Here is an 8,469-nt window from a genome sequence, read left to right on the forward strand (position 1 = left end):
AGAAATAATATACATGTATAAATACACATATACATATAATAAAATGTTAATTTTTAAATTAATTATTAAGTTTTATTTATACCTTATAAATACAAAGATAAAAACAAAAACATATCCATAATGCAATTGTAAAAGACGACTAAAAGATGCCTAATATCAGACGTCTTTTAGCCATCTTTTAGTCTCGGCTATAAGTCGACATTTAGTGGGACATAAGACGTCTTTTAGTCATCTTTTTGTCGACTATTGGCTCTACCTAAAAGACATCCATGACGAAAATCTGTCATCTTTTAGTCCCAGTCTACAATAGATGATTTAAGCCCTAAGCTTTAAGAAATTGGCCAATCACGGTCAAGTATGAGAAGAATGCGCGACTGTGATTAGTCAATTTCTTAAGGCTTAGGGCTTAAATCTCTATTGTAGACTGGGACTTAGTCGTCTTTTTGACGTCTTTGTGCTATCTGGGAACCTAGGAGTTCTTAAAATCAACCTACAATCTAATGAGAATTCACGATCTACCACAAATTAAATACTAACTTCGTTAAATATTATTAGTATAAATACCAATAGAAATTAATGTTGTAAACATATTTTTAGATATAAATAAAAGTGTAAAAAATAAGAAAATATGCTTCAACTAGAGATTTATACAACTTTTTTTTTCGTCCATTGACCGATTTTTAGAGGTTTCGCCTCACTGTGCGACGTCCCAAACGAAACTTTTATAAAAATCGATTATGAATACCGGCCTATGTGTAATGTGAGTGCTGTGCGCTCTGTGCGCAATAGTGCGCAGCCGCAGCGCCGCATGGTCTCGCTCGTTGATCAACCATAGCGATGCTAATTGCATCTAACGTCTTTATCAATATAATGAGCACATGGAAGTTGATACAGCGACGGTGTTACGACTTGCTTTCGTATAAGTACTCATTGCTTGTGATACTGGTGGCGTTTACTTGCATATTCATCGGCATAGTGCACTTTGGAGAGGTTAGAATGGTATTTACTTTCTTTATGCATGTCGCACCTACGGCAAGTACGTTCAGGTAACAACGGAAGTCCACACTCCAAATCGTCTGGTCTCTCGACTGACGCGTTTTTTTTAGCATTTTACGTATAACGAAATATCCGACAAGTTTCAATAAACCTCAAACTGATTTGGTCGCGCAGGTATGGTTAATATGGAGCAAAGAAAAGTATGAGGCGGTCTTTCACTCCTTCAACGACAATATCCTCGGGAAGTCCTTCCAAAAGAAATTGTGCCAACACGTCCCCATAGACGTGGTTTACACCTGGGTGAACGGATCTGACCCGGCATTTTTAGAGAATCTCCAGAGGCATGTCTCCGTCGTGGACCTCGGCGCTGCGGCCTCGAGATTCAGTGACAAGGACGAGCTGCGTTACTCGCTGCGATCGTTGGAAATGTACGCGCCCTGGGTGCGGCACGTTTATATTGTCACCAACGGCCAGATACCGAGTTGGCTCGACATGGACAATCCCCGGATGACCTTGGTCACTCACGAGGACATTTTCCTAAACAAAAGTGATTTACCAACCTTTTCTAGTCCTGCTATTGAAAGTCATATTCATAGGTGCTTGAAAATATGGAATACACTACGTGTATATGGGGCGCAGCGCTCGTACGGATATGCAGCAACGCTTCTCTCCTTCCAGGATACCCGGAGTCTCCGACAAGTTCTTGTATTTTAACGACGACGTCATGCTGGGCGCCGAGATATGGCCGGAGGACTTTATAACTCAGGCGGGCGGGCAGAAGGTATACCTGGCGTGGTGGGTTCCCGACTGCTCCGAGATCTGTCCATGGGCGTGGGTCGGCGACGGGTCGTGCGATCACGCTTGTAACACAACACTGTGCGAGTTTGACGGTGACTAAATTGTCTTTTTGTAATGACACGATACGGTTTTCTTTACATGTTTGAAAGAACCTTGTGTATTCTGATGAATTGCACAGGTGGAGACTGCCAGACGACTGATGCCCCTATAGATAGTGAGGTGATGGAAGAGGAGGACGATTATCCGTACAAGTATCTGCAGGATTCTCGTGAAAATAACGAGCTGAAGCTATTGAGCGTCTTACGTAATAGAAATGTCGCTCGTCCGTCGCGAAAGGATGCGCTAAAATCCACAGTTCAGTCGTCGCATTCGTATAATCTCGGTACTACCTCCAAGCCGCTCCGTACGTTTCGCAATCTCGGAAATAGCAGTTCTAAGGACGTGCAAACGCAAGGTGTCAAAACTGACGGCGGGAGGAATTATAAGTCTTTAAGAAATTTCAAGTCTGTATATTCCAAATTCTTACACGCAAACGTCTCGAACAAAACTGCGTATCGTATCAAACGTTTGAAGCGTTATCGCAATATGAATGCGGTGCAGTCCAACAACTCTATCAAGTTCGATAAATTTACATATCCAAACCAGTGGAAACGTAACGCACGAGGGTTGGACACCTATGCGGAGTCCTTGTTATATGTCAATAAGATCTACAACGCCGTTTACGGCCTCGAACGAAGGAGAGTGCCGGCGCACATGCCGCACTTAATAGACAAGCGAGTCGTGAGTAGCATGCAGGAAAAGTTCGTTGTTGAATTTAAGAAAACGTCTAGTCACAAAGTGAGAGATCCCGAGGACATGCAGTTTGCATTTTCCTACTTTTACTTTTTATCCAGTGAGAAGCGACGAGTGCCCGTCGGGGAGATATTTGAGACGTTCGACACCGACAAATCGCGGTAAGGAACAGCGTGATCCTCCTATGATTGCACTAAATCGTAATGACTAACGTTAACAAAATCGGCCCTTAGCACTTGGTCGGACAGGGAGATAAGGACGCTCTTATCCAGACTGTACCCGCTGCCACTCGATTATAATCTAGTCATGGAATTTGAAAACGAGATCATAAATTGCTCGCGTCGCGCAAATCTGGAAATTGTTCGTGTTCCACCCGGAGAAAGGTATCTGGACTCCACTCTTGTAAGTACTAGGTAGTAAACTGCACACTCGGACAATAGTTGGTGCGATAAAGAAAAAACATTGCAGTCCCTGTTGTTTTTTCCACAGCCGGTGGTCTCCAAGGAGTTGATATTGAACTGCGAATCAATCTTCAGGAGGATGCAATCGAAATTCGGCAAAGGTAACCGGTATCCGCATGAAATAATAAAGGCTGGCAAGAATGAAATTTTCGAGATGTTGACCAGTAATGTTTCCTTAACGGTACAGTTGCTCGACGAAATTCGGAGAGATCCGAAGTATGTCCGTTATACTACATATCATTATATTATATATCTTTCGTCTCTCTTAAATACATAGGAACGATTTACATGTGCATTAACGCTTTCAGGAAGTTTATCTGCTTGAACGACGACATCGACCCCATTCGACGTTCCGAAAACGAGATTGTCCGCGCTCTGTTGAATGATTTTTATCGCTCGCTGTATCCGCTGCGAAGCACGTTTGAATTGCCGTCGCAATATCGCAATCGCTTCTCCCACCTACACGAACTCGTTGAGTGGCGAGCGAGTCGTGCGAAAGCTAGAAACCTATTACTGTGCCTTCTGGCGTTACTTGTTATGCTTACGTTCTATCACGTACTCTATCATCACATGCGCAGATTGTGCAGAACTCGAGAATTATCTACATTTCTAGCGTGAATAATTCCCACACAGCACAGAAAGTTCGCAGGAAGATTGCAGAAATGTTACATTGCAAGATTGCAATATTGCAGCAACGTTGAAATGTCCGCCCTCAGCGAGATTGCAGTGCAACATTGTAGCAATGTTGCGGTGCAATATTTTTTGAATAATTTGTTGTTGCAATACATAAGCAGAGAATTTACTAATTACATATGCGTCCGGGCCTTTTTCAATACACAACAAGCTATTGCGAAGCAACCCAAGGAGATTATGTCGCTTCGCAATAGATGTAGATTGCGAGCAACACCGCACTGATCAAGTACTTAATAATTCGCGCATTATTGGTATCAACGAAAAATATCGCTTCGTGCGATGATATACTATAGCGGAAAAGTAGGACTTAGGACGCTCATGGTGGCCGAAGTTTGCATTACTTGCTGGAGTGACAATTATCGAAAAATGGAAAAATTGCGAAAGGGAAATTCAAATTGTTGCGTGTATTCATGTAAAAATGTATTTCACAGATTTAAGATGTCTTTAAGACGACATAACGTTGTCTGGGATTTTACTTAAATTTCATTTAATACTTACGTGTAATTGTACCTTGTACGGAGTAGCATTGACAGACGTTTGCGGTATCACACTGCATCTTATTAAATGACTTATATTTTCACTGCGCAATTCTTCAACGCGAACTACATGCGATATTGCTAGGGCTTTTCCTTTCGGTATTGCACTCGGATTAAATTTAATGTCATGAGTAATGGGTCCAAATCCCGTTCGTATGATAAGGCTCATTGCAAAAGTTAGAGAAGTTAACCTACACATATAATGAAAAATCTATAGCAAATGTTTTGTAATATAACGAAAATTTTTTTATCGAAATTATAAAGAGACCTAAAATTATCAAGATATCTCACGACAGTTTACGTAACTTGAATATTAGCAATCATTGACAGCTATTCCAGCCAAATGTGCGACATTTCACCAACCGCGGCAGCACTAGTCTCTACGCACACAGCGAATAAAATTCTCGTAATTAGAAAATATAGTATTTTCATTATTTTTGAAACATTGCTGCAATATTGCTATCGAAAGTTTGCAATTTTATATCCCTGCAATGTCTCTGCAAGATTGCAATGTAACTGCAACCATCTGTGCTGTACGGGTTAGTAATAAAGCCAAACTATCGAAGCACTGCACACAGTGCTGCACGATGAAGCTAATAATATTAACTATCAGTTTAATATATCGCAATGTTAATTTATAAATTAGATAAGAATTTTTTGACTTGACTCATTCTAAAATCAGATATATCTGTGATATAACAAACACATTTTTACAATCGCATTTTAATAAAAGGTCTGATTATACGTAATGAAATGAATTGAATTGAGACGAATGACAGTCTGTCTTACGGTCCGCGAGTTACGCACACATTACACGACGGCGTTTTCCGTGGCCATTGCTGCGGAACGACCTGGCGTTATCATGACTTCGACGTCGATCGTTCGTGCAGACGCGGGCAGCTCGTGTGCCGGATATTCCGCGGGCCGACCATACCCTCCTGCAGCCTCGCGCACTCGAGCATCCACGTTGTTACGCTCGCAACTCGCTCGGCTGGCACGCGAGGCCCTATGCCTGTATTGTAATTTGAGATTTCCAATTGGCAAGTCTGTGAATGGATTATGGATACCGTTAGAGTGCCACGCGAGGCAATCGCGTCGCTCACTTCTCCACGTCGAAAAGTTTCGGCGAACGTATTGGTAGTTCAGCGAATCTGTTCAAGCATCATCGATCAAAGCGATTTCGTCCAATTATTTTAAAAAGCTGAAAGCAGCTGAAAGTAGTAAATTTTATTTTACCTACGACACCTGTATTTTTCGGCGTGCGGGAGAGCACCGCATTTTTTTGGTACGGACTCTCACGATCACCTTCGGCACTCAAACGGTTGTGATGTAAAAGAATGCTCGATTACCTGGTACGTTCGGATAAAATTTCGTACCCTTCTCCATTTCAGAAGACAGGCTTCCATCGTCGTTGGCGTCCTTCACTCCGCAAAATTTCCTGCCAATTGCGTCGTTATCCGCGTAATCTTTGCCGGCTGAAGCATCGTCCTTCGGATCAATTGAAGATTCGTCTCCCTTTTCCCCATAATTAGTAACTTCCTTTTCGACCGAACTATTCTCTATCGGCTCCGACAGGTCGGCTGCAAGAGGAAATTGAGCGGGAAGAATTTAAACGTGTACAGTAAATTCAACGTAAAGATCTTAACAGAATGGCTAACTTGTAATTTCGAGACAATGTTCATAAAATATTTATCTATCGGTGGTTGTGCAATAAAATTGTTATTTTTGTTCACATATATACGTTTCTGCATTGTAAACGTTGTCTTTGTAATACACGAAGTACATGTCAGATTTGAGACACAACGAATTCGCAAAATAACTCTGCAAGTTTTAGCCCTTCCTAAATTGCAACTCTTTAGGAATTCAAAGAAGAATGTTGAGGAAATTGCACGCGCCACAATTAATTTTTAAGGAATACTTCACGGCTAACTGTGGCAAATCCTTCAACAAGTTTTCAGATTATTCATTTTTCTAGTTCTTATATTCTTCAAAATAAATTCTCCGTAAACTTATATCCGTACGTCTTTGCTGCCTAGGAGGACAGTTATCGCGCGTCACTTAAAACAAAGACTCATTATTAGAGCATAAAACATTGTCTCAAAAAGTACAAATCAGCTATTCTGCTAAGAATGGAACCCTTGGTCGAGCGACGTACTTTTGGACAAATCGACCTCGTCTTTGGATATCAATTCCGAATTAATATCCACGTCGGTGTCCTGACTATTTATGGAACAGGTGCGATCGGCGAGACTCTCTCTACGCGCGGTACGTTCCGTGTCCTGATCGAGGATGTCTTTCTCGTTGCCGTCGCACGCGAGGCCCGCTAGATACCTATGACACTCGCAATCAATAATAGCAGAGAGAGAGAGAGAGAGTTGAGGGGCGTCGCCATGCCAAACCTACTCATATATCTCCGTAAACAAGGTGAGCGGGATCATCGCGGACCCGCCATCCGGCTCATGGCTGAACAACTGGCAGACCATGATCATCGTCTCCGTGAGATTGGCGCATAGCAGACCCACCGCTATAGCGAAAAACCTCTTCACCTGACAGTTGCGACGAAATCTCCCGATCACGAGAATCGTGTCCAGGTCCCTGCGGTCCAGGCAGAGACAGTCCCAGCGGCGCGAGATCGTCTCGACCGACAGTGTCTTGTTGTAATCTGGAAGGATTATCTCCAGACAGGAAAATACGATCCGGTCCAAGTCACGCAAATACCAATTGATAATTATATAATGTCAATATTATAATTTCCTACTCAACAACTGTATGTATAACGTATGTTATATCAGGTTTACATTGTTGAACGGACAGTCTAATAATATTGATTAACTGTTGCCCTGGTGAAAATGTTTCTCAGAATTCTGTATACGCAAATTGGTACACTTTTCGGAGATATTGAAAAAGTTTACTTCTTCTCTTAGATTTTTTCATATGTGAGAACATTCCGAAATATTCTGTTTCTAAGATTTCTCATTCTATAACTTTGGAGAATCTTAAACTTTTTCAAATTTCATAAGATTGTCTGAAATTACAGAAAGAGAAATCTTAAAAATCTCAGAACATTGCAGAATTCATCCACATGACAAATTCTAGGAAAGATATGAGCTTTCTCGGCGCTTCCGAAAAGTGTACCAATTTGTCTTTGAAAAATGTGTTTACAAAATTTGTTTACAAAATTATAAAATTACTAAAAAGTCTAAAAGTTCTGAAATTTAAGAGACGCAAAAATTATACAAAATTCAGAGAAAAATTTTCACCGGGGCGGTTGGTACTCGCTGGGGGGATACTCGCGCCGTACTTCCAAACTGCCGCAGCAGCACCCTGAGGAGGCCCAGGGTCAAACCGGAAGCCGTGGTACTCGGCGGCGGGTACTCCAGCCGCGACTTGACCGGCGGCTCCTCGCCGTCAGCCAGCGCGCGGAAGTACGAGCCGGACCACTTGAGCAGGTCGTAGGGCTGCGTGCGTATCGCGGCCTTGCAGAACTGCTTCAGGATCATCGGCAGCCTGGCCGGCACCGCGATCTCCCGCCCGAGCGACGGCTGCTCGACGAACGACATCCTCTCGCGATACAACGGCGTCGTCCACGGCGAGTTCGGCTCGGCCGGTTGTTGTGCGCCCACGGCGCTCTCCGTCGTCCGGGAAACGGAAACCCCTCGTCGACGACGAGGAGTCGAGTTTCGCGCGCGGGCGCGAAGCAGAACGAACGGGGTGATTTTTAAACCCATACAGCACGAAACCTTCCAGAAACATTTCAGAAACATCGCAACATTGCAAATTGCAATGTAATATTGCAAGGACTATTCGGAGACATTCAATTGTAATATTTCACAGACAATGTTTCAGTAACCTTGTAGAAATATTATTAAGTTTGCAAAATATATTTGCAACGTGTTATGATATTCTTTAGATTTTTCTAATTTATATTATTTCTCATATATTCCAAACGCAGCCTAATAGCATCCCAAGGAGAACAAAAAGTCAAAATGATGTCATGGTGACGTCAAGATGACGGGAAAATATCAGTTTGATCACTGAAACTTTATGACTTCAATATGACTATACGGTGACTCGCCATAAAATCATTATACAGATATTTTGACTTACAGGATTTTAATTCAATATGCATATTTTCGAAAATATAATTTTTTGAGAGGAGATTGCCTGGCACTTATTCATTGAAATTATCTTAT

The 8,469-nt window shown here is 42.2% G+C and overlaps 2 protein-coding genes across 3 annotated transcripts; one reads left to right on the forward strand and one right to left on the reverse strand.

Annotated features, from left to right (window-relative positions):
- The first annotated feature begins 764 nt into the window (after window positions 1-764).
- LOC105558455 (N-acetylglucosamine-1-phosphotransferase subunits alpha/beta) lies at window positions 765-3,737 on the forward strand. Of its 2 annotated transcripts, none has more exons than XM_012006153.1 (7): window positions 765-999; window positions 1,171-1,592; window positions 1,675-1,886; window positions 1,973-2,747; window positions 2,820-2,988; window positions 3,076-3,263; window positions 3,356-3,737. In XM_012006153.1, the coding sequence occupies exons 1-7, from the start codon at window positions 838-840 to the stop codon at window positions 3,663-3,665; spliced, it is 2,238 nt and encodes a 745-aa protein (XP_011861543.1). In that variant the 5' UTR covers window positions 765-837; the 3' UTR covers window positions 3,666-3,737. The 2 variants fall into 2 exon arrangements, with proteins under 2 accessions (XP_011861543.1, XP_011861544.1); XM_012006154.1 differs by having other exon boundaries at window positions 765-990.
- Window positions 3,738-4,743: 1,006 nt separating this feature from the next.
- LOC105558456 (ropporin-1-like protein) lies at window positions 4,744-8,463 on the reverse strand. The gene is made up of 5 exons (XM_012006155.1): window positions 7,578-8,463; window positions 6,680-6,938; window positions 6,432-6,607; window positions 5,626-5,856; window positions 4,744-5,288 (listed from the first exon to the last, which is right to left on the reverse strand). The coding sequence occupies exons 1-5, from the start codon at window positions 8,038-8,040 to the stop codon at window positions 5,137-5,139; spliced, it is 1,281 nt and encodes a 426-aa protein (XP_011861545.1). The 5' UTR covers window positions 8,041-8,463; the 3' UTR covers window positions 4,744-5,136.
- Window positions 8,464-8,469: the final 6 nt, after the last annotated feature.

The sequence above is a fragment of the Vollenhovia emeryi genome, unplaced genomic scaffold (genome assembly GCF_000949405.1).
Source record: "Vollenhovia emeryi isolate VEMERY1.0 unplaced genomic scaffold, V.emery_V1.0 DF939342.1, whole genome shotgun sequence".
Classification (NCBI taxonomy): Eukaryota; Metazoa; Arthropoda; class Insecta; order Hymenoptera; family Formicidae; genus Vollenhovia; species Vollenhovia emeryi.

Coding starts and splice junctions, on each gene's coding strand:
- LOC105558455 (XM_012006153.1), top strand. CDS start 838: ATGCTAATTGCATCTAACGTCTTTATCAATATAATGAGCACATGGAAG. Junction 1,887..1,972: donor AACACTGTGCGAGTTTGACG/GTGACTAAATTG, acceptor TGAATTGCACAG/GTGGAGACTGCCAGACGACT. Junction 3,264..3,355: donor GAAATTCGGAGAGATCCGAA/GTATGTCCGTTA, acceptor TAACGCTTTCAG/GAAGTTTATCTGCTTGAACG.
- LOC105558456 (XM_012006155.1), bottom strand. CDS start 8,040: ATGTTTCTGAAATGTTTCTGGAAGGTTTCGTGCTGTATGGGTTTAAAA. Junction 6,608..6,679: donor TTGTTTACGGAGATATATGA/GTAGGTTTGGCA, acceptor CGAGTGTCATAG/GTATCTAGCGGGCCTCGCGT. Junction 5,857..6,431: donor CGAGGTCGATTTGTCCAAAA/GTACGTCGCTCG, acceptor TTCCTCTTGCAG/CCGACCTGTCGGAGCCGATA.